At 48.5% G+C, this 26,218-nt stretch overlaps 1 protein-coding gene across 2 annotated transcripts in view; it reads right to left on the bottom strand.

Annotated features, from left to right (window-relative positions):
- NFS1 (NFS1 cysteine desulfurase) overlaps positions 1 to 26,218 on the bottom strand; it is a 548,610-nt gene that overhangs the window by 389,880 nt on the left and 132,512 nt on the right. For both annotated transcript variants that reach the window (XM_085619037.1, XM_085619036.1), the window contains exon 4: positions 7,662 to 7,745. In XM_085619037.1, the coding sequence (XP_085475163.1) occupies positions 7,662 to 7,745 (84 nt within the window). The remainder of the gene's footprint in view (positions 1 to 7,661; positions 7,746 to 26,218) is intronic.

Here is a 26,218-nt window from a genome sequence, read left to right as displayed (position 1 = left end):
CTCTGCACCAGCAACATTCGGAAACTTTTGTAGCAGTCCACGCCGATGAGGTTGAAGACGACGTCGCAGAGACACAGCTCCGCTCGCGACTCCGCTCACGTCACCGGCTCCATAAGAAGACCTCGTCGGCGTGATGACGTCAGTTCTGCCCTTTTTGCTGTGCCTTCGAGGCACACGGACGGACTGACAGCAATATATACACAGTACATAATATACAATGCAAAACACACAGTGTGAAGATTAAAAAGGAAGACAAAAGAAATAGCACTCTTCCTTTGACAGTAATAAACACATTTTGAAACATCATGATCATTATTGTAGGTATACAAAGGTGAACAACGGGGAGGCAGGTGGGTCAGTGAGGAATCCACAGGCAGATACTGTATCCACCATAAAAAGCGTTACCGAAGGTAAGTAACTTGTTCTTCTGATGGATACATCTGCCAGTGGATTCCTCACCTTGTGAAAAGATTCCCACAGCAGTCCCACTCCCGGAGGAGGGTGTCCACCCTTCTATACCAGAAAGTCCTGAAGGACGGAACGCGCAAAGTGTCCGTCTCTCCTCACCTCGGAATCCAAGCAGTAATGCTTCGCGAAAGTGTGGAGGGTGGCCTAAGTTGCCGCTCTACAAATGGCCTCCACATTAACACCTCTAGACAAAGCAGACGTGGAAGACTTCGCTCTAGTAGAATGAGCCCTTAAACCCTCTGGAGGTTCCTTACCAGCCAAAGAGTAGCATATCTTGATGCACAAGACAATCCATCTCTGCCTTTCCTGCACCCAACAAAGCCCACAAAGAGCTGGTCGTCCACTCTAAAGTCTTTAGTCCTATCAAGGTAGAAGCTCACCGCCCTCTTAGGGTCCAAGCGGTGAAGCCGCTCCTCCTCCTTGGAAGGGTGAGGGGGAGGATAGAAGGTAGGGAGGAAAATGGACTGCCCCAGATTGAAGGAAGTTACCACCTTAGGCAGAAAAGCAGCCCTGGTCCCGAGTACCATTCTTTCAGCATGAATGGTCAAGAACGGGGGTTTTGAACTCAGAGCTTGAAGCTCACTTACCCTCCTTGCCAAGGTGATCGCAATGAGAAAAACCATCTTGAAAGACAACAGCCTCAAGGGACACTTGTGTAAGGGCTCGAAAGCAGAACCCCTCAGGTTAGTTAAGACAAGACTTAAGTCCCATTGAGGCACAATAAAAGGAGTTGGAGGAAACTTGTTTGTAAGGCCTTTCAGAAATCAATAAAACAATAGGCGATTTGAACAAGGATGGTTGATCCGGCAAACAAATGAATGCCGACAAAGCTGACAGATAACCCTTTACAGTGGCTACAGCAAAACCTTGCTGAGCAAGAGAAAGGGCAAACGGAAGAATGTCAGATAAACGAGCCCTCAAAGGATCAATAGATTTCTCCCCACACCAGAGCACAAATTTAGACCTATAGGAATAGATAGATTTGGTGGAATAACGTCTGGCAGACAAAATTACATCTACCACATCTGGCGGGAGAGAAAAAGAATTCAGGTTGCCCCGTTCAATCTCCAGGCATGAAGGTGTAAGCTCTGGAGGTGGGGGTGTAGAACCTGCCCCTCTGACTGCGGGAGGAGGTCTGCCCTCAGAGGGAGACGGAGCGGAGGGCACGAGGAGAGGTGGAGAAGATCTGTATACCATACCCTTCTTGGCCAATCCGGGGCGATCAATATGACTTGGGCCCGGTCTTGGCGAATCTTCCTCAGAACCCGAGGAATCAAGGGTATGGGAGGAAACACGTAAAGGAGATGTGAGTCCCATCTCAACTGAAACGCGTCCCCCAAAGCTCCCTGCATCGGATACTGGAGACTGCAGAATGACGGGCAATGAGCGTTCTCGTGAGTGGCAAACAGGTCCACCCGAGGAGTTCCCCACGCTTGAAAGATGTGACGAACCACCTCCGGATGAAGCCTCCACTCGTGGTCGGCGGAGAACTGCCGACTGAGACTGTCTGCACGTACGTTCAGAACCCCGTCCAAATGATTTGCCATCAGACAAATCTGATGATCGTGAACCCAGGACCAGAGACGCAAAGCCTCTCTGCAGAGACAATGAGACCCCACTCCTCCCTGCTTGTTGACATACCACATCCCGGTAGTGTTGTCCGTCAGGACTTGAACCGACTGATCGCGAAAGGAAGGGAGGAAGGCCTTGAGCGCCAAACGTACCGCCCGCAATTCCAGAAGGTTGATGTGAAGCAACCTTTCCTCTGGAGACCAAAGACCCTTGATCTCCAGATCCCCCAGATGCGCACCCCACCCTAAAGTGGAAGCCTCCGTTATCACTGTGGCCACCGATGGAGGTAGATGGAAGGGTTTCCCTTGAGACAGATTGCTCTCCACGCTCCACCAAGACAGATCCACCGCAGCTTCTCTGGAGAGCCTCACAGACTCCCTGAGATCTCCTTTGTGCTGATACCACTGCCTGTGGAGGCACCACTGGAGCGCCCTCATGTGCCAGCGTGCATGGTTGACCAACAGAATGCAGGAAGCAAGCAGACCGAGCAGGCGAAGGATCTTCAGAACTGGAACGACCGCTCCATTGTAAAACAAGGGAATAATTTCCTGTATGGCGAGAATCCTTTGTGGAGGTGGGAATGCCCGACACAGTAGTGTCCAGTACCGTCCTATAAACAGGTTGCACTGAGAGGGCACCAGGTGAGATTTGGGCACGTTTATCGAGAAACCCAATTGTACAACAGCTGGGTTGTAACTTGCAGATGATGAAGCACCTTCTCTGGCGACTTCGCTTTGATCAGGCTGTCGTCCAGATAGGGAAAAACTGGAATCCCCGACCTTCTGAGATGGGGTGCCACCACTGCCATCACCTTGGTGAAGACTCAAGGTGCAGTAGTAAGACCAAACGGCAGAACCGCAAACTGATAATGTTGCGACCCTACCGTAAACCGTAGCTACTTCCTGTGCGACTTCAGGATGGGGATGTGGAAATACGCATCCTGCAAATCGATCGACACCATCCAGTCCTCTTGATGCAGCGCTTGAAGAACCTGCGCAAGGTTGAGCATCTTGAACTTTGACCCCTTTCCCGCTCTGGAACGACCTCTATCGCACCTTTGTTTAGTAATGTCAGGACTTCCTCCTGCAGAAGAAGAAGGTGGACCTCCGAGCACGCCCCTTGGCAAGGAGGGTAGTTGGGTGGGAACTCCCAAAAGGGAAGGGCGTACCCATTTTCTACAAGATCTAGAACCCAGAGGTCTGAAGTGACCGATTCCCAATCTTGTAGAAAATGTGTAAGCCGGCCCCCCACAGGACCAGCATGATCCAGAATGGTGGATCTAGGGCTGCTTTGCAGTGGTGGGAGTGGCTGAGGAAGAGGAGGAGAGCTGTCTACCTCGAGTGCGACCTCTGACTCTACCTCTGTAGCTCTGCTGTTGTTGCTGCTGCTGCTGGGGCTGTCTGTAAGAACGAAAGGATGACCTTCCAAAGCCCCTGTATCTCTTGAACGAACCCCTTGGCTGAGTTTGAAGGCCCAAAGATTTAGCCGTGGCCTTACTCTCCTTAAATCTTTCAAGCGCAGCATCCGCTTTTTTGCCAAAAAGTCCAGAGCCATCAAAAGGCAAGTCCAGGAGCGTTGCCTGCACATCAGGCGAGAACTCTGAAGACTTGAGCCACGCACTCCTCCTGGTGGCAACAGAAGAACCCATGATCCTTCCTACCGAATCAGCTGTATCCAAGCCACTTTGGATTACCGGACGTGCAGCCGCTTGGGTGTCCGATAGGACCTCATTAAAGTTCATCCTATCCTCTTCTGACAGCTTTGGGGCCACTTGCTTTGCTGAATCCATAAGAGCATTGATATATCGGCCCAAAAGACAGGTGGCATTTGTAGATTTTAAGGCCATACTGGCAAAAGAGAAGACCTTCTTAGCCGACTGGTCCAATTTCTTCGCATCCCTGTCACTCGGGACTTGGGGAAAAGCACCTGTTGATTTTCTGGAGCAGGCAGCCTGAACTACCAGACTCTCCAGGGAAGGATGAGATGTCAAAAAGTCTGGGTCCCCTGGAGCCGCCCTATACCTCCTAGCAATAACTTTAGAAACTGCAGGAGCAGAGAAGGGCTTACGCCATATCTCCAAAACTGGTTCTATAATGGCGTCATTAAAAGGGAGCAAAGGCTCCAATGCAGTGGAAGGAGAGTGCAGAACCTCTGTCAGGATGTTAGGCTTAAACTCTGCAGATGGCAATTGTAGATCTAGAAGTTCAGCCGCCTTTTTAATAACAGCATGGTATGGAGCCACATCCTTTGAAGGAGCATCAGCAGGAGGAGTGATCTCCCATTCAGGCGACAAATCCAGGCCACTAGCCTCCTTCAATTCATAAAAAACATATCGTCCGTCTCCATCAGCTCACCTTCTTCTACTTCCTCCATCAGGTACCTCTGTTCCTCCAGTACCCTTTGAGCCTCCCTCCTGGATCTGATCCTCACAGCAGGAGTCGGCGGCACCGTGACCGAATCCGACGGCGCCGGAGCTGGCGTCGAGCGCGGATCCAATGGAACAGCCGGCGTCGAACGAGGTCGAGTCGGTGCCGGTGAAGAAGGGAGCGGCGTCGATGTCCTCAGCGCGGGTAGATGCCAAGACGGCATCGCCGGAAAAAATGGCATGAAGGGAGCCTGAGGATAAGCTTGGGGAACTCCCAAACTGAAGGCCATAGGACCCATAGGACCCGAAGGTGCACCAGGGGTACAAGTCTCTAGAGAAGACTGAAATACATAACATTAAGATAATGTGTTGGATCCTGACCTGGGCCTGGAAACGATGGATAAGGTTCAGGCTGAGGCATCGCCGGACTCGGGCCGACTGGCGGCGACGGTAGCGGAGCCGAAGGCTCACCCGGAGCTGGAAGCTCCTCAATCGGAACCGGAGACGAAGCCGGAGATGGAGATGGAGCCGGCGTCGGAGATGGAGCCGGTGCCGGAGAATGCACCGGTGAAGCCACAGGTGACGACAGGCCAATAGGAGAATCAGGAACAGGCGAAGGAGATACAAAGTCCTTACGGCGTCGGGAGGGCGAGGTCGATCTCGAAGCCGTCTCCCTATCCGGGCGATGTCGAGATCCTTGCCTCTTCTTTTTCTTGTGCTTCTTAGACTTAGAAGCATGTCCCGAAGTCAACTTTGACGCCGAACTCGATCTTCTCCGGCCTCTTTTTTCCTTCATCTTGGCAATGAACAGTTTGGCCTCCCTCTCCTTTAGAGCCTTTGAGCTCATCTTGCGACAGGAAAAACATCCATCCACATCATGGTCCGATAAAAGACACCATACGCAGTCTTCATATGGATCCGTTATTGACATGTGCTTTCCGCACTCCGCGGACTTCTTCATCGACATTTTCAGCTGAAGACAAGAAGAGAGAGAGAGATACCAGCAGAACACAAAGTATCAAATACAGCTACAGAGAGAGAGTCCCGAAAACCGTTGGCGTCGACTGCGCGGAAAAAAGGGAACTGACGTCATCACGCCGACGAGGTCTTCTTATGGAGCCGGAGACGTCAGCGGAGTCGTGAGCGGAGCCGTGTCTCTGTGACGTCGCCTTCGACCTTATCGGCGTGAACTGTGTCCAAATGTTGCTGGTGCAGGGGATATTCACAAGGTGAGGAATCCACTGGCAGATGTATCCATAAGAAAAGTATATACTGCTCCCCCACTTCCTCCAGTTACACCATTAGCATGGATAGACTATAGCATAGCTCCTTATGACGCTCTGGTTAAAAACAAGGATGGGGAAATACGTTGAGCTAAGAGCCCAAATAAATAGGGGGTACCCGTGCCACTATGCTAATGACACCCCTTGGAACATAGGCCGAGATAAAGGACAAGCTATATATACAGTTAGAAGTGTGTTAAAAAATAACCAAGAGGAGGGAAATGATGGAGGATCATGGGCTACCATATAAATGAATAAATATCGACCTTCGCAGCATGAAGGTCTCCATATAGGCCCCACTAACCATAACCTGGAAATGTGCTACTTTGGCCATTTTTATATCACAGTCACTGATGCCATCGTAACTCACACCACCCCTGACACATCTACCTAGGTCCCTCAGTTCTCATCCTCCTCAAATATAAAAATCTACTAGGCCTCACTGATCACAAATATGAATTTCTCTTGTGCCCAACGCTGCAAGGCAGCTTGGCCAACCACAAAAACTTTCCACAGTTGCAAGAATAGCCTATGTCACACCTAGACGAGGCCGGCGGGTACATCTTCGGTTTCACAAGTATTGTGTTGCTTCGTTTCTTCTATGAAAGTTTCCAAGCTTGCTCAAGATGTAACCAAAAACAGCACCTTGCCCAAACAGCACCTGTTTCAAGTTCCGATTTCATGTACTGGTTCCGAGAAATGTATTATAAAATCATGATTTGTTTATAAATTGTGGTGAAGCATGGCTGACCACCCGCTCAAACACCTGACACAATGGGTCACAACTTCCGTGTCCTTAGGGTTTAGCAATACCACTGTAGGCGTGCGGTCAACCACCTGAGCCAGTATAACTCCAGTACCAACGTCAATGCGGCTTAACCATTCTGCATTAACCAGGTATATACGTCCTGCACCCCACTTAGGAGCCCAGAACTCTCCTGCAAGTGCCTAGCACAAGCGTTGCTTCTCTGGCCGGCCGTTTATCTAATTTGGGACTTCTATGCCTACTCTCAGGTGGTACATCCCAATTTAGATAACCCTTATTACCTTTTGATCTCTTCATTTATTCTCAGTTCTCACCCAATTCATTGCGTTTAATGAGCCTTTAAATTGTAATTCTTGGATGGTCGGTTTTCTCATTTCAGGATTGCCTCCCAGGCACCTACACATTTATTGATAAGTATTTTGTGATTGATATTTCTGACTGATTGAACTATGATCATATTATTCTCTCTAAGCTAATGAATAGATGAATATATTTCTTTTGCTGTGTTAATGACTTGTTGAATAAAAAGGTCACTTCAACTTTATTTCTTCATTTCACATATGTGTTCTTATGCTCAGATAAGCAGTGTTTCTGTGCCTTGTGACCACACCAGAAGGGTAACTTATTATCCTTTAACAATCTTACTGTCTCTACCTTTTGTTTCCTGTCTGTTCTATCCATTGGTTAATTGTACATTTTGCTTTATTGAAATACCTAATAAAAGGTTTTAAAATATATATATATATATATATATATAAAGACACACACACCCACACACACACACACACCGTTTAAACATTATATAAAACTTGTTAGTGATGTTGAACTCTATCGATCAACTCCCTTAAGCCAACAGTTTCTTCTTAAATAGTCAATGCAAATGCCAGAATAAGAGAAAAGTAAAAATCAGTAGTAAAATCGTGAGCCCAACTAAAGCCTTCTGATAATGCTGGTGAAGCTCCGGGAAGAAACCAAATCTTTGATAGAAATGTTATATCAGCAGTTCACTACAGGCCTGTAATTATGATCTGGTACATTTAGTTGCACACACATGTTTAAGCACTGCATAAATATACAAAATGAAAAATGATCAGTTGTGGGGCTCCTCATCACCTGTTGAATACAAGGCAATTAAGCTGATAGGCTACATAGGCTAAAAGAGCCACTCAAAGTTCCCATAGGACAGATCAGGACAAAAGACTCTTACCTTAACAGCTAGGTTATTGGACTCCGTAGCGCCACTGGTGAAAATAATCTCTCTAGGATCGGCCCCAATCAATGATGCAACTTGCTGTTTGAAAAGAGAAATTGCATATAATAATGAAATAAACAAAATCTCTTAATACACCGTATTTCATAGGTTCTGTATTTTTCTGCTATGTATTGTATATACTTTAAAGTGAGCTTGCTGCCACCGCTTCTTCATAGGACACCAGTGCTTTTCCGTTCAGGTACAGAAAATATATCTTTTTACTGCTTGCCTTGGTTACTTCCTCAGTGAGAAGGTTTACAATTTCCCAAAAGCAAAGAAATTTCAGGTGCTCAACATCAATTTCCCCATGAGGCAATTCTTCATTAAGAGAGAGAGACTCATTCAAAAGCAAGCATGTGATATGGTGTAATTTGATTTAGTAGTTTTTGAGATAGACTTCAAAGAGTTAATAAGGATATCTTTACAGTTTAAATATTTTGAAATATAAATTGAACAAACTGATTCCACTACCACAAAAATATTTCAGTCTTCATACACCTGATTGACTGCCACCATAGATTCTTTTCGGTAGCTTCATCTAGTTTCTCAATCTAATTTTTCAATACGGAGGGGATGGTTTTAAAATAAATTATTATTATGCTTTTAAATGTGCCATATAGGGTTTTTGTCAGCAAAATCCAGCCCCACGGCTACAGAACACTCACAAGGATGGAAAAGAACTATAGGGAAATAGAAAAAAACCTCAATGTGTAGGCCACATACATCTTTTGGCCAGGTACTTCTCTCTTTTAAACCCCCCCCCCCCACACACAAACAATGCTGAACATTTTTGGGCTATTTGGGGTAGTTCGCGCATAGGGCTCCACACCCTTTGATTCACATAAGGTATGCACGCCAAATTGGTGTCCTTTTTTTCCCAACATCCTGGGGATGCTAGAAGTATTCAGAATGTGTACATTCCCCTGGAGGGGATTAAGAAAGTAGACAAAATATAGCTACATTTTCTTGGGGAAAATAGAAAAAAAAGTGTGTTGGATAAAAGGGTCTGGTTTATTTACTCCTGAAAATGGTATCAACAAATGGTTTGCTGTGCTAAAGTCAGCATTCTCTCAGCTTTCAGGAACATGCAGAGCTGAAAAAAAATAGTTTTATTTTTTCCACAATTTTGACGTTTTTCAATGAGATTGTTAATATGGAAATAGATGCATACATCGATGAAAATGAAATATCGTCTTTACTAACATAATCGGCTGTTGTGAAATTATGGATTTAGGCCCAGATCTCTGTACTGGGGTGAATGTATGACATTTTTCTGCATTCTGTTCATCAACTGTTGTTTTTGCATTTGTCACCCCGAGTGCGAACGGTATGCCCAGACGTGGGTCCCGTGCTCTCCATGCCACTGGAATCAAGCTATCCTGGCTGAAGAGGGGTGAAACCCCGAAACAGGTCCTAGGATGCTTGTTTCCAGTCCAGGGAGGACCTGGCTTGGCAGTTCGGGCTGGACTGTTCCCATGAGGCACAGGGTCAAGACTGATTTGCATATTGCTAGGTTCAAACTGAAACGGCATGGTGAGAAAAAAAATGATGGATTTAGGCACAGATCCCTGTACTGGGGTGAATGTATGACATTGTTCTGCATTCTGTCCATCAACTGTTATTTTTGCACGTGAAATCTACATTAACCTTGGCTCGCAAATATGTAGATAGGCAGGCCCTGAGACCTAAGCCTGGGAATTGTTGATTGAGAGGCCACAGATCGGAGGATGCATAGCTGGTAGGCAAACACTTGGGCAGGAAACTCTAGATCAGTCCCACAGATGGGTACAGCGGCATTACAATGGCCAAGGGAGATTGCCCCAATAAAGCACACACATGGCTGAAGGAAGGTACATGCGATCCTAAAAACACCATAAAGGTAAGATGCCACCTAAGTTAGGAACACATAGCCAATCAGGACCTAGCACATGTGATCACACGATCCCCTTGCTGGACATCTGGACATTTTCACCACTGCACATTCTGTTTGGACAGAAGGTCAAGACCCACCAGTAGGAACCATTAGTTTATGACTCCAAAGGCAGCAACCAACATCACTCACCATATAAGGTACACCGGGAACTTTTATGCCTTGTATTTTGCATATAGGGACACAAACTAAACGTAAATTGAGAGAGTCCTCAGACCTCATGTCGGACCTCATGTCTGTAACTGTTCTCCAGGCCGCTATGTTTAATTAAACAAACTGTTCCTGTTTTGCCAAACAGCTCTGGTCTTCTCTTTTTTTTAGGTCTCGGCTAGCGAAGGCTGCGCTTGCGCAGTCTCGCTCGCGAGATTTAATGACTTGGAGTAGTGGGGCTTGAACCCGCCCCTCTTCTCTCCTCTTCTCCATTGGCTGTCCTCTTAAATGCTGGGCAGCCATTGGAGAAGAGCTTTGTCTCTCCAAACAAGCCCCGTCTTTTTCGGATTCGTGGGCGTGTTTTTTCGATTCTTTCTCTCCTCTGGAATGTAAACATTCCAGCCAATGGCAAGAGGAGAGAAAGAAAAAACACGCCCCCGAATCCGAAAATGCTGCTCCGTTTCTCCGAGGCATTTCTACTTGACCTCGGAGATAGGCGGCGGTGTTCATGACTCGTTTCGAGGTCCGTTGGTGGATATAGTGCAGACTGCATCTAAACTTCCCGTTCCTCTTCCCCTTCTCTCCCCCTCCATGTCGGTGTTTCCTCCTCCCCCTGGCCCTCCCTCCTCCCCTTCTCATATCACGCTCCCTCCCTCTCCCTCCGCCGGGAGCTGCTGGCTGGGTCGGTGGCTGGGCTCGGCTGGAGGCAGTGCGGCCGGTGAGTCCCCGGGTGCATCCTCGGCCGGATCCCTCCCTGACTGGATCCCAGCCCGAGGCGCTACAGATAGACTTATTTATGCATTATGACGTCCAGTTTGTTGCAGAATTCTGTATTTATTTGCGTAAAACAACGGGGAATGGATACCGGAGCCTGGGCTACCGAGTGTGTGGCCACCGCAAGCCTCCACGCCCACTTCTGTCGCCTCACCCCACAAATGCACTTTTACAACAGACCCTCCCCCTTCACTCCCCCAATTTGTAATTCCTTCTTCCCCTGTGGAATCTCCTGGTGGGCCAGACGTGCTGGTCAGGGTCAATCAGCTGGACAGACCGCGTCTTTGTTTGTCGGGAAAGGCAAATAAATCGTCGACGGCGAGCTGGTGCTCCAAAACACCCCCTAGTCCTCTAAGCGTTTTCCGGAGTTGGGGTCTGCACCTGTGGCTTTGAACACCAGGTCCCTGTAGTTTATGGCTTTCTCCATTTAAGAGAGTGTATGTGCGCCTGTGTGTGTGTGTGTGTATACGTGTGTGTGCGTGTGTGTGTGTACGTGATTGCCGGTGCATTAGTTGCTTTCGCCTCAATTGTGTGGAAATAATTGCAGAATGTCAGAGTGTGTCTGTGTTCAAAAGCCACAGGTGGAGGCAACGGATAATTCAAGCCCTTATACGGTAACGCACCCCCACCCGACACCAACAACAGCACTTACATGAGTCAGTGTGTGGCTCTGAGGAATTTATTCGCCTTTTCGTATAGAGAGTAACACAAAATAGCTGCGCTTCCCGCCTTGGGATGGCCGCAGTATGTCAACACGTGTGTTTGTTCCAAAAGGGGTGGGGGGGGGCTGTGTCGCTGTTTAGCCCAGGAGTGCCCTCGTGTACACCCGAGCAGAGCACGTCTCACTGGTGCTATAGCACGGTCGGATCTAATTTTGCTTTTTTGAGCTCCCGCCCCCGGAAACACTGACAGGTGTTTTGTGGGTGCTCCGCCATTTTGAGTCACTGTCGGGCAGGCTTGTCCTGTCCTCGTGGTCTTGGGGCACAGACACACACGAGTGGTATGTAAGGGCCACCATGCCCTCTAACTCGAGCGCAAAGAGTTGGACAGGCGCCTCAGATCCCTCTTCAGGCCATATCTACGATTGGTGCATCAGGTGCAGTGACACAGGGTCCGAGAGCCCTGAGAGGCCAACCACTTGACTCCTCGCTATTGTTCCTCGTGCCTGCTTTGCTAGGGGCGACCGGTGTTGTGGTGGTGAAGTGCCGACACTTGAGGGCGATTAGCTTGTGGTTCAAACCATGTGTTTGCAGGTGAGCATGGATTAAACAATTTTACAAGAGCATTTAAAAAAGAGAGGGCTAAAAGTAACTTGAAATGGAACCTTTGCTAGTAAAGCAGCAGTAGTTAAGGTAATCTTCCCACCAATGAGGTCTGTGGCAAGTGCAAGCAGCACCATCCAGACGCACTATCCAAGTGCGCCGCCTAACATCAGGGCAATTTAGAGCAACACGCACTTCGGTCCTTTTAAGCGCCGTTTGACCACTGGACGGTTGAGGCACGTTCCTCAACCTTTCAACAGAAGCTGTGGTGGGACTAGTGCCCACAGCCCCCCTTGCGACACTGCCTGGGGTCGTGCAAGGAGGAGAGGGGTCTGTTGTGCAACACTCAACCGCCCAAGAGTGGGTGGAGCGCCCAGCAGGAGCGCCCAGCAGCGCTTCTGGGCGCTATGTGTCGTCTTGTGGATTCGGTTCATGCTCCATTGTGCGGACCGGGTCTGTCTCGTGCCACATGTGAGCAGTGTGGGGCTTGGAGGGCCACACTGTTCTGATACCGAGGCCTGATGGAGCCCTACTCGGAATGAACGGTGAGGGCACCAGTGCCTCCCGGCAGCTGGCATCGGCACTTCCTGATGCATCGTGCCCTTTCCTATGTAGCAACGTCCTTTCTGCACCCTTTGCCGCAACGTCTGCACCGTGGCACCTCAGTGGACTAATGCACCCCCTGTAGGGGCCTGCGTTGACTTCATTCATGGTCACAGGTTCAAATCCCTGTGGGTCCGCCCAGCCTTTCAGCCTTCTGAGGTCGATAAAATGGGTACCACTGGATTTGGTACCAATAAACGTCTGTTATCCAGGCCAAGATACCCTTCTGGGTGAACGTGAGCTTTAAAAATTAACAGGTTATATATAAGAAATACCCCTTAACATGTACTGTGTTTACAAAGGAGCGAATGGACCGCACGCACTTTAATTCACTTTACAATGAGAGAGGTAAGTTTGAAGCAAAACCAGCCTGCTTTCATTTTATAAAACCTGCACAGTAAATACAGAATAAATGTGCCACATTTTTTAAACAAAACCTTACTTATGAAGCAATGTTTCTTCTTCGTTATAAAGTTTGATGAATCAGTGATAAACAAAAGTGGCCCGTCCATTTTTTGAGGTAGTTTCCCACCCTGTTTTCTCGCTATGTGCTCTGGCACAACTAAGTTTCTCTTTCCCTAGCACAAAAATTGCAAAAATACATCTAATAAGAAGTTGCTGGATTTTTGCACCAGTGTTTTTATTTTTAAATTTTTTTTTTGTAATTTGCCCGGACATTTAGTGTCACCAAAGGAGTTTGGCATGCACCTAGAAAAAGAGGGTGTGAATCCCTGTATATCAGGGTCACTGCGTAGCCAGTCACCTCCTGTCTGAACAGCACTAGATACAGTTAACAATGCACCCCCACCTTGGAGAGGCCTGAACGGCTGGGGCGAAGCCAGTCATGTACTTTTCACCTGTCAGGCAGTGCAGAGTGATGGGAGAGAAAGCAAGCTGACTCTGACCCGGACCTGCTGGCCTCTCAGAGGCTTTGCCCTGTCAGCCCCCACCTGGCCCCCTGTGCGTGGGCGGCGATGAAGCATGTGTGTCCACTCACAGGAGCCGTGCAGCCGGCTCGCATGACTGTCTGTACTCCAAGCTGAACTGTCTCTTGTCACGTAAATAATCACTGGTGTCTTTGTTGGCTCTGAAATGATGAAAGCCTGGCTCGACCCTGCAGATTTCATACCTGCCTAAAATGGGGGCGCCCGGGGGCATTGAGTGCCCACAGTAAACAGTCCCAGAATGCTCCAGCCGGTCATGTTATTGCTTCAATGCGGCTGCGGTCACTTTCTTCCCAACTTTAACTGCTGAAAGTTAAAACTTGGCAGCACCATCGTCTGGATGCTTGCTAGTCTGAATTTATTTCAAGTGGGAGTACCTGTACTGTTCTGTCCGTGTCTGTGTGGGTGGGTGGGTGGGTGGGTGGCTTTGTGTGGGTGGCTTTGTCTGTGTGGCTCTGTGTGTGGCTGCAAATGTAAACATCTCGCATTTGAGAGTGATTAAGCTATTGACATTGTAAATAACAATGCCGTTTCTTTAAATGTTTTCAAAAACAATAACAAACAAAAATAATGTCATGAGCAATGCCAATAGCTCTAACTTTAACAATGCCGAGACCGTTGCATTGTAAATGCTGGTCTTTTTAAGGAATTAAATCACCAGTAACAAGGTAGCCTATTCATTGTATAAAAAAACAACTATTTGTGACGTTTTCATCTGTAACTTGTTGTCACAATGGCCGATTTACTAAAGCAATATACCATTACGACTGCTAGCCCCTTATGGTTGCGGTGCAATATAGAGTTTGTAGGTTCTCCAAGAACCCAAGGTAACCAGGGCCAACATCAGAGATGCACTGTACAATAGCTTTTCATTGTGTACGGAGTATAGAAAGATTCATATGGTGAAGTATGTAGAGTGAAAAATGAGTATCAAGGAAACCTATGTATTTCTGAAAATATGGAGGATAGCCGCCTTAAGCTGTACATAGACAAGATGGAAATCCTCATCCTCGGGCCCAACCCCTCAGCATGGGACGACTCCTGGTGGCCCGCATCGCTAGGGACTCCCCCCGCACCTACCAACCACGCACGCAACCTGGGAGTCATCCTCAACTCGAAACTCACCATGACCAAACAAGTCAACGCTGTCTCCTCCACCTGCTTCAACACCCTCCGTATGCTCCGCAAGATCTACAGATGGATCCCGACAGATACAAGGAAAACAGTCATCCAGGCCCTAGTCAGCAGCAGACTCGACTACGGAAACGCCCTCTACGTCGGAACCCCGACCAAGCTCATCAACAGACTGCAAAGAATCCAGAATGCCTCTGCACGCCTGATCCTCGACGTCCTGCGCCGCGACCACATCACCCCCCACCTGAGGAACCTGCACTGGCTCCCCGTCGACAAAAATCTCCTTCAAGCTCCTGGTCCACGCACACAAGGCACTCCACAAGACCTGCCCAGCCTATCTCAACAGTCGACTTTCCTTCTACGTACCCAACAGGAAACTCCGCTCCGCAGACCTCTCCCTGGCAACCGTCCCACGCATCTGTAGAACCACAGCCGGAGGCAGATCCTTCTTCCACCGCGCCGCCAAGACATGGAACACCCTCCCCCTCAACCTACGACAAACCGAAGACCTTCGAACATTCAGGAGACGACTCAAGACCTTGCTGTTCGACCAGTAGCAACAGCACCCCCCCCCCACTCCCCTCCCTCAGCGCCTTGAAACCCTTGCGGGTATGTAGTGCGCTTTACAAATTATTTGATTGATTGATTGAAATAAACACAAGATATGTAGTTTAGGAGCAGGAGTTATTTGTACATCTCTAAATTTGTGGTTACCCGTGATTTCTACTTTTTTACACACTGGCTTACATTTGAAAGAAAGAAATGCAGCAAAATCCAATTGGTAATAACAAATGTTCTACTATTCTATGCTCCCACAATTATGCCAATAAACAATTGTACCTCACTTGTGTGGGTAGGCCTAGGGTAGCTGCGGTTTTTGGGACCGTACTGTGGTGCCTTCCATGCAAACCATGGACCTTTTTTAAAACTAAACAACCAGGGGATTGCAGGGTGGTGTGCCCTGCATGGATCCAATGAGATTTCTTACCCACAATACCCTGCAACCCTCAAACTATACCTGAAATCTCAGATTTTCCTTGCATTTCTGCGCTGGAAACTTCTGGAATCTGCAGGAATAGACAAAAATCCTACCACCCAGCGTTACCCCACTTGTACTGATAAAAACCCTGCACCACTTGTGTGGCTGGGACTAGTGCCCACGACAGGAACGGATCAAACCAAGGTCAATGGCAGTCCCATCGTTGGGGCACCCATTGACCGTGTCTTTGTACCACCCCCCAGGGGCAAATATTTTGGGGAATCCCCAATTGTGTCAAACCTCCTACCCCCTCGCCACCCCCCTCCCCGAAGGGGGCGAAAGACACTATTGCCCCTTCTGGGGAGAAGGTAGGCTTGACGCCAGGTTTGGCCGCAACCTCTTCTTCTTTGTTTTATCGCCTTTTTGAAATGGCTGGGGTTTAGTGGGCTTTCTAACCCCCGGGGGCAGATATGGGGTGACTATCCCTATCCCCATCCGATTGTAGGGGGGAGAATTCTATTGGGCCATGAGGTGAAGGAGAGCATGGAACGTTTCCCAAGGGGGCCGTTCTACCCGGAAATAATGCCGTATCACATAGTCCGACACTGAATGCTTGACGATCTGCAGATCTTCATTGAATAATATACTATTCATTACCCATGTAGAAGGAGACTGATGGCACTAAGACTCACTCAAAGTTTCACCTCTTGTGATTCATGGCCACTAATCATACTCAACAATGGTCAAAGATCCACTTTCATGCCATGCAGAATCATGATGTCACCAGGATGCCCTGTGCTGCGCCTGAAATGAAGGGGTGGGGGCCTGGGTACCAGATGATCAGCAGTATTGAAGCATTCCAGGGAAATCAAGAAGCAGGAAGGCGGTCAATTGTTTGCTCCATGCCATTTCATCACCAATTACAATGGTGGAGGAGGGGAGTAAAAGTAATATACTAGCGTAATGCTGTTAGCAGAGTGTAGCTCTGTCATGATATGTGTTTTTTTTTTTTTTATTGACATTTTCAATAATGCAAATCACATTACAATAACATAACAAACAAGCCAGTTGGACATTTTATCACCACTTCAACTGATGTTCTGCAAGTGAGGCGAGCATGAAGAGTAAAGGATGTATCATTAAAACACACATTTGTCTGGGTATTATCTGCATTACCTTATGCATTGTTATGTCTTTGCCTGTATCAAACCCTACGAGAGCCAGCAGTGTCACATCTTCCCTCCATTTCAGATCTACATCTGTACCTTCCGACAAAATTACGAAGATTATTACAGCTGTTCCTTGACACCTATACATGTGTGCGCACCATTTGTTAATGTATGCATAAAAGCAAGTGGTCTCTCCGAATTCCCAACCCCCACACCCCCCAGGGCCTTCTTGAACCAAGAGCCCCTCGCATCTACATATCCACGTCCCTTTGGTTTTGTGCCCACTGCAGAAAGGGCTCCCAGATGTCCCTCGGCCTGGAAGTGGGCGGCATGAGCTCCCAAAATGTAGACAGCTGTGTATGTCCATATGTTACCGCAGCGAGCCAGCCCTCCATCGACGGCAGCCTCTTCCCGCCCCAGCACACCGCCACCTGTCTTTTTGCAAACAATAATAGCAGAGCATGTAGTTTACGCGCTTTCGGCAGGGTATCTTTGACATATCCCAGGAGCCCCACTTCGGGCGTAGGCGCATCAGATCTTCCAATTATTTGATTAATAAAGGTAAATATCTTCGCCCAGTAGTCTGTCAACCTTTGGCAGTCCCATGCCATGTGCAGAAATGTGGCAGGGGAGAAACCACACCTCCAGCACCCATTGTCCGCGCGCAACCCCATCCTGTGCAGCCCTATAGGGGTCCTATAAAATCTGTGCAGAAACTTGAAATGAATTAAACGTAACCTGTAATTTGGCGACAGCTCAGTTAACTGCCCGCAGCAGAACTTCCACATATTCTCAGACAGTGGGAGGGCCAGCTCGTCATTCCAGTATTGCAAGGACTTGGGACTAACCACCGGGGCCGAATCATGCGTGATCTTATAGATCCGCGTTACCAGCCTACGAGGGGATGGGGAACCAACCACGTTTTCCAGGGCGGCCAGGACCGGCGGGGCAGCTGGAAAATCCCCACTAAGGGCTTTACATGCCGCCCGGAGCTTATGGTACAGAAATCTCTCAGCAAAGGGTACGTCACGGTCTCCCTCCCCAGATGGAGCGGGTCTAAAAATATTGACGGGGAACAGGTCCGCAAAGGTGCGAAGCCCCAGTGTCCCCAGTTTCTGTACGAGCGTCCTATCGATTCCGTCCACCACGCATGGTAACAATGGATTCCGCGATAGTGCCAACGATGGGGCGTAGAGCAGCGGGACCCCTGCCCTCCTGCGCAGTTCCTCCCAAGCCCATCTAAGCGTGCCTGCAGTGTCTATGTCCACCCTAGGGCGGCCAGCAGGTTTGCATATTGCCACCTTTAACGGAATAGGCGCAATCACATCACACTCCACCGCCACATGCGGCTGGAACGGTGTTGGGTGCACCCAGAAGTCTGAGCAAATCCCATGATACTCTTGCCTGTCCACCTGCCCACGCCAGTGCTACAAGATGTGACCTCAGAGTGTTGAAGAAGTGCGATGTCAAGGGAACAGGGACATTCGTGAATAAATACAAAACCTTAGGTAGTACGATCATTTTAGCTAAGGCCAGTCGACCGGTCAGAGACAGGGGGAGCTTTGACCATATTTTGACCTTCTCTTCCAGCCATGTCATGGCTCTCCCATAATTTAGATTCCAGATCTCCTGCACATCCCGGCTAATCCATATTCCCAAATATTTTACTTTTTCTGCCTCCCACTTCAATGGATACTCGGAGTCCGATCTCGGCGTGCCTTCTGTTAGGGGGAAAATTACCGACTTTGACCAGTTGATGGTTATCCCAGCCAGTCCCCCAAATCTGATAAATTCCTTCAAAACGGGGTCCAGGTTTTCTTTCGGGTTAATAAGGTAGAGAGTGACATCATCCGCATATAGCGATATAAGAAGGCATCTAGAACGAAATCCAATCCCACGTGCCGTGTGGTGCCGGCGTATGCGCGCAGCGAGTGGCTCCATCGCTATTGCGAACAAAAGTGGAGAGAGGGGGCACCCCTGTCGGGTACCGCGGGATATCAAGAGTGGGTCAGACAGCAGCCCATTAACTTTAATCCTTGCCCTGGGGGAGCTGTAAATCAGCTGTACACTATTGATAAAAAGCAGACTTAACCCCATACGACCTAGAACTGTGAACAGAAAAGGCCACTCCAAGGTGTCGAATGCTTTTGTGGCATCAAGAAACACCACTGCAGCTTGGACCTCAGGATGCAAATAATGTAATACTGAAAAAATGGTACGTAGGTTGTGCGAAGTCGAACGCCCTGGAATGAACCCGGATTGGTCAGGAAGCGCAATGATGGGCAACAATGGCTGTAATCTATTAGCAATCAATTAAGCGTAGATTTTGACGTCCACGTTTATCAGTGAAAGTGGCCTATACGAATCCAACTGGGATTCTGGTTTCCCTGGCTTTATTAGCGTAATTATGATAGCTTCCCTGATGGAACTAGGTAACACTCCCGTTTCCAGGGCTTCTCCATATACTTCTAGCAGCCTTGGCGCCAGTTCGTCAGCTTAGGCCTTGTAAAAAGCTGTGGTCAGCCCGTCAGGGCCCGGGGCCTTGTCGAGGGGTAAACTTTTTAAGACCTGCGCAACATCAGTAGCCGTGTATGGAAGAACCATGTATTTCCTGTGATTATCATTGAACCAGGCTAGTGCGATTGAGTCTAGAAAGGATTGCAGACCCTCAGGGCAGTCAGTCAGCGTAGCTTTATATAAATTAGCGTAGAAGGCAGAGAAGGCTTCCAAAATCTCCTCCCTACCTCGAAGCACCTCCCTAGTCTCAGTGTGGATCTCATGTATGAATGTTGCAGTTCTGGGCGCCCTTGTCATGCCTGCCAGCGTTCGCCCCGGTCTGTCTCCCTCCCCATACCTCCTGGCCTCTGCATGCTTTCCCAGGAACTTGACCTCCTGCTGCGCCTCCTCAGAATAGTCTAATAATTTAGCTTTGATCAAGCCAGTCACCTGCGGGTCCCCTGTGGCATAAAATTCGCCTTCCAGCGCTTTTATGCTGGTCTCCAACGAGGCAAGTATCCCCCTGATTGCCTTGAGGACTCCCGCCTGGCGAGCTATGCATTTCCCTCTGATCACTACTTTAAAAGCCTCCCACAGTGAGGCTTTGGTATCAACCGAGCCCGTGTTCAGATCAAAGTATTCCCTGATGTCAGACCTAATTTCTTTTTTAAAGGCTTCGTCTAATAAGGCATGAGGTGGAAGTCGCCAGGCAAAGCCCCTCTGTGGCGCGCCTGGAAGTGCCAAGCGCAGCACACACGGAGAGTGATCCGACAGTGACCTTGGCAGGTGCGCGATATCTACAGACCAGGTGGCAACGTCCCGGGACACCAGCCAGTAATCCAGCCGGGACCATGAGCTGTGGTGATCAGAAATACACGTACCCTCACTCAGCTGGGGGTGTCTGTCACGCCAAATGTCAATAAGATCCCCATCTGCCACTATCCCCCTCAGTGCGGCGCTCGCCGCCGGGTGCAAGGTGCGGGCAGATCCCCGCCTATCTAGAGTATCATCTAGTACAGCATTAAAGTCTCCACCCCATAGCACAGTCGAGCATCCCGCAGCCCTACTCTTGGATCAAATGGTGTGGAAAAAATCAGGTGAATCAACATTAGGACCGTACACAGCCACGATTGTCACAAGTGAGCCACATAGGAGCCCCTGCACCAGAAAATATCGACCTTCAGGGTCACTCTGTGTATACCTTTCCCTCCAATCCAGCCCCTTCTTAACCAGCACTGCCACCCCCTGTGCATAATTAGAATACACCGATGAGTAGACATGTCCCCATCGAATATGGCGGAGTCGCTGTGAAGGTATTACATTCAGGTGCGTCTCCTGCAATATGCATATGTCTATGTTATGTCGTGTCAGATATGCGTGGACTAGTCTTGCTTTCCTGCCATCATTAAGTCCCCGGATATTCCAAGTAAGGCAATTTAGAGTGCTAACAACCATAGGCTAAGTTCTCTATTGCAAGCGTGTTACCTATACCCACTGTGCGGTAATGCGGCCCCGTACGATATAGTTTGTCCAAAGCGTACCTCCAATCCTGGCATTTAAACAAGAACGTGAACCCTACCCCCTTCCCTCCTCCCACTCCAACCCCCCAAACAGGTTGTAGGAAACCCCCCCTTAAAAAACCAAAACATTTAACCCACATCGTGACAGTCGGGATCCTTCCCATGGGGACGCAGCAACACTGGCCAACTTCCTTGCTTTGTGCAAGGTGGCCAGGAGTACTGTCGGGGATGCCATCCGCACACAGCCTGCTATGTACTTACTAATCTAACATTATGCTGATGAGTTCAGTAACATAGCGGGCAGTTCCTTTCTTGGGAGAGTACATGTCTCCAGTCTGCTCAGGCACTCCGGACAGAGCGTGGGCCATGGTCCTTCCATTCTAGTCATTGTCACTCAGGTTGGCGTCTCCCCTTCTATCGACCTCGCGCTGCCCCTTCTTCTGTTTCCCACAGGCTTGTTTGGCAAACTTTAACGCAGCCTTCGCGTCTGTGAAAAAGTGGGATTGCCCCTCAATCGACAACTTTAGCTTCGCCGGGTATAACAGTGAGTACGGGATCTGTGCTTGCATTAGCATCCGCTTTGCTGGAAGAAACTCATGTCTTGCCGCCTGCACCGCCGGGGTGAAATCCGGGTAAAAGGAGATGGTATTTCCTTTGTGCGTGATATTACCTTTCTCCCGGGCCTTCCTGAGGATAAGGTCCCTATCCTGATAGTTCAGGAGTTTCGCTATGATGGGCCTGGGCGGGGCACCCACCGGCGGCCACTGTCCCAGCGACCTGTGGGCTCGCTCCACCACAAAGACCGAGGCAAGGTGAGGATCAAACAGCTCATGCAGTAGCTCTGTTACGTAAGACTCCATTTTTGAGATGGCTGTCGTCTCCGGAATCCCCGTAATGCGGAGGTTGCTGCGTCGCGACCTCGCCTCTAAATCCTCGTTTTTAGCCCTGATGACCCGCAGGAGATTATCCATGTGGAGTAGCTCCTTTGTCTCAACCTGGAATTTGTGATACTCCGTGTGTCTGCCTTCCAGCGCATCCAAACGCGCCTCGTGAGTCGATACCTGCGACTTTACGGAGTCCAGCTGCGCGGTTAGGGTGTCTAATTTGGAATCTATGTTGCGCAGGCTAGATCGCATCTCGAGCATTAGGGATTTCAAGTCCTCCCCCTGGTCTTCTGCCTGCGACTCCTGAGACCCTCCCTCCCGTGAATCATGTTCCACTTCAGTGTGTCGGGAGTCGCGCTTATTGTCGAAGTTCAACTTCGGTTGTTTGGCGTCATGCTTGCCCATGGCTGTCTCGGCGCTGCAGATCTAGTCAGGAGATCCAGCCCAGCAGCGCCCCAGCAGTGAATCACACGATTTCTCGACTCCTGTGTCGCAGCGGCACTTCTCTAATAGCAAACCGCCACAGCAGTGTCAAGGTATCGCCACAGCTCCCGCTTCGGATCGTTAATCCTGCCAATCCACCTACAAAGTCAGCCAACAAGGGGAGATAGGGACCGGTCTCCACATCAATGTCTCGGGCCCTCTAAAGTGCGACTCCGTACCCAGGGTAACACGGTGCCCCCCCGGTCTGCCAGTTCCTTCCAAGCGGCAATGGCGGGGCTAGCAGCGGCGGCCCGCAATCCCCCAGTTTGTTCAGCCCTCTCCTCAGCTTCGTTCTTCCCAATGACTCCCGACACCTCCGCAAGGGTGAGGCCTCATCACAGGCCCGCCACCTCCTTCAAGCTCTCTCTCTGGGGCAGAGTATTTACCAGCAAGGGCCCCCCCAGCGTCCAGCTTCGGATTCTGCAGCAGCGCGGGGGTCACATCAGCGACTAGCCAATCTTCCTGGGCCCTCCCGAGGCCCCCACCACACAGGAGTTCTCCGCCGCAGCCGCGTTTCCAGCAAGGTCAGGCCAGCTCCGAGTCGCGCTGCAGCCCCAGGCGCCGCCGTTCTCACCTCCCGAGTCCTCGCGCTCCGTCTCCTCAAGTGGACGCAGCTGCCCGGGCCTCCGGCTCACCGCAGGATAGACGGCCCTCCGCTGACACTCCACCTTCCCCGCTTACGGATGGAGACAGCGGGATCCAGCTCCCCGGCAGCAGGCCCTCGCCGCGGCCGCAGCCACAGGCTCGATTAGTTATCCCGCCTGCGTCGCGATGTCAGGCCTCAGCTCGGCTCCAGCCCGGCAGGTTTCTCGGCCCCGGTCCGCCCGTGAAGCTTTAGGAGATCAGCGCTGGGGCCACGATCCCATCAGCATTTGATCCAGCAGGTTCCGGCAGGTTAAGGTCTCCCCTCGATATAGGATTTTCAAAGAATAATCTCCCGGCCGGCGGAGCGCGCTCAGAAAGCGGCCATTCCGCTGTGCAGCCGGCCACGCCCCCCGTCTGGGGCCATTTTTGCTCGTTAATGCATTGGGCGTTTGAAGAGCAATACTGACAGGAGCCTGTTATGTTTTGTTGCAGGGATTCTGCTCATGCACAGAACTATGCACAGGAAACCAGGACCTCAGTGAATTGGGGTGTACCAAAAAACTCACCTCAGTACCCAGAACCCCTATCCGACTAGCATCAGTGTCTCATTCGTTCTCCGTATCATTTCGAAGCGACCAATGATTAGACAACCCAGAACAAGCGACTTAGAATACTCTCAGGAAAGGTGGGAATCAGAAACACCTTTTCGTTATTATTCTCATATCAGTCCACAACAAGAGTAATCAGAGACACAGAAAAATTTAAAATGTTTATTTTTAACTACGTGCTCTAAGGTGCAGTACTTTGGCTAATATAAGCAGGCAAATGATTAAAAACAAAACCATCAGCATTGTTACAATACCATAAAAAATAAAGGGAGAAATCATATTAAAAAGGATAGTGGATAACAAGTCCTATAATACTTTGTGAACCACCCTCCCTTGGCTAGTAAACTAGTTTTATAAACTAATAGAAGGTCTCTAGGTTTGAATGGGGAACCCCATACCTCAAAGATCAGCTTAGGTGAATCACATCACAGGATCAGCTCTGCTCTCTGTGTCTGGAAAGGTTTTCTCCAAGTGTCTGAATCATGCATGCAAAATGCAATATTAAAGGCACCCGAGTTTCAGATATTTGCAGCTGTGTGCGTGTTGTGTCTAGAGCGTGGGCCGATCAACCTGAATTCAACAGCATACATTGTTATTTGACCGTTACAGCTTCTGCACACAGTGTTCAGACTAAGGTCGCGGTGCACGTCTAGGGATGTGAACAACAGACCATTCTCACGTGAAGAAAAAGCAAGCAAGCAGTTTTACTTGTAATAACAGCTACCTGTAGTGTCGTGTGCAAAAGCAGCAAAGTGGCAAGATGGCATTTAGTTTCTAAAACGCTTATGCTAACATAGCAATGTGTGCACATAAAACCCTGTCTTCACTACAGTTTCAGGGCTCAAATGCACTAATATAAGAAATATTGCCAGGGGTCATTAATGTTCAATACTGCCTGGATCTATGCAAATTACTACCTGGGGCCACTGAGAGTCTCTACTGCCTTGTACATCTGTGACAAGATGAAAGTCAAAGGCTTACTGAACGCCCTGCACAGGCTGAATTGGGAGAAGCACTGTGGTTGGCAAGAGGCAAATCTTGAGATACTATTGCACCAAGCACCTAGTTAAGCTCCCCTGCAGCATGAGCTGCAGTGGAGTCTTAATGCTCGAATCTGCCTGGAGAGGGAGCCTGCAACTGGCGCTGCCTATGGCAGTAGTTTTCTTGTGGAATGGTACGCTGGATGTCATAAGTCAATAATGTCATTCTCCACATTCCAATAAGTGCTACCTTTTATCCAGAGTGAAGCTGTGGTCAGGCCTTATGAAGAGCCCGTCCCAAGAGGATGGTCAGTCCATAGAATGTAGTCTAAGAACTTAGAATACAACTAAGAGATTAGGCATGATCCTTTTTCTGTGATGTCAGTACTTTCTAGACCATGAATACGAAGGCACTACTGAAGGATGCACTGAAAGGTTTTTGTTCACTTTTTGTTGCATTCTTCATTCCCTTTTCCTGTTTTTGTGCTAGATTTTTGCTTCGCATAGCTCAAACTTCTATTTGATTTTTAATCTTAATTTGTCTTGGCATATTTTCTCCATCCTGTTCTTTCAGGAGCTATTTGGTGCTAGCCATCCTCATTATTATTGTTCTGTTTTTTTAATCAAGACTTTAAAGATTGCCAGGAGGTTTCCCCTCCCATTTGTGCCCCCATTTGTCACATGACACCTCTAATGTATAGCATTCTGTTCAGGGTGGCACCCAGGCTAATGAGAGGAGTCACCCTTTCGTCGGCTAATCTACAAGGGGACTCAAATATTCAAGGATCCAATCCTTTACACTGCCTTGGGCCCCTGATGCTTATTACTGACTGAGACATTGATATATATTACTGTTTGAAGCCACGGCTACTGATGATTACATGGGGCAAGTCTGCACCTGCATGATACAAAAAATTTCTGAGAGGCGTGTTTTCATCGCACAGCATTATGAAAGAAATTGAACACTAAAACAACTCCAAGAACTACATTTTGCAATGCTGCACCACAACACAATAAAAAAAACTGGGCAGTATGGTAATCCCGGAGACCAAGGTCCAACAAACATGTCCAATGGCATTGCGCAATGGCACTTCATGTTATCAAGGGCCAAAAATTCATCAATAAATACAATATTACAGAAAAATTACTGGAAAAAAAAGATAGACAGAGTTCTGGTTAAGTACTCATAAGTCATTTTTGTTTTAAAAAAATTAAGAAAAAGAACACAAAAGAACCTCAGGTGATGGCATGTTCTGGATGAAAATCCTTAAATGAAGAATTTGCCAAGTATAGGGAGCAAGCCAACCAACACCCTCTCAAAGCACTATTCATTCCTCACATATAATGATACAGGTGATATTGAAGATATCATTAAGGCATCACATATCACATCATTTGGCATCATCAAACAAGCACCCACCAACTAAGAAACAAACAAAGAAATAGTGAGAGGTCCCAAAAAGATTATGAGTGAATATACTAATAAACACAATAATGTGGCCTTGTTGTAAGAACTGCAAAAGCAATAAAATGATTTGGCAGTCTAACACAAATATGTTGAAAACAGACTGGATGGCATGCCAATAATATGCACACTGTGGCGCCTCAATAATTTCTGGAAAGTTCTGGTTAAGATTCCCAGAGAAGGCATGGATTTAAATGCATCTCTTATTAGGAAATATTGTTACTAACAGATCCAGCTCTTCAAGAATCCTTTCAACACATGAGAAAGTGCAAAAATAATTGTAGGAACTTGATCCTTAATATGCCCCCAACCGGAATCCTGTATTCCCAACAAGAATTCTTTAGTATGAGAGTTTCAAAAGAAACATGGAACAGAACCCCTCAGCATACCTGGCTCCACATTCTACCATAAACTGGACCAGGCACTGAAACCCCCATCCAATTATTCTGGCTCCTTGGTGGCCTTCATGCATTGAGTAGGCCTCAATGCAGATTGTTTGTTAGCTAGGACGTTTGTGCAGATCTTTTCTCCCCACAGGGCAGTAAA

The sequence above is a fragment of the Triturus cristatus genome, chromosome 7, assembly GCF_964204655.1.
Source record: "Triturus cristatus chromosome 7, aTriCri1.1, whole genome shotgun sequence".
Taxonomy (NCBI): Eukaryota; Metazoa; Chordata; class Amphibia; order Caudata; family Salamandridae; genus Triturus; species Triturus cristatus.
Note: the sequence above shows the minus strand (reverse complement) of the source record. Positions and strands in the feature narration are given on the sequence as shown.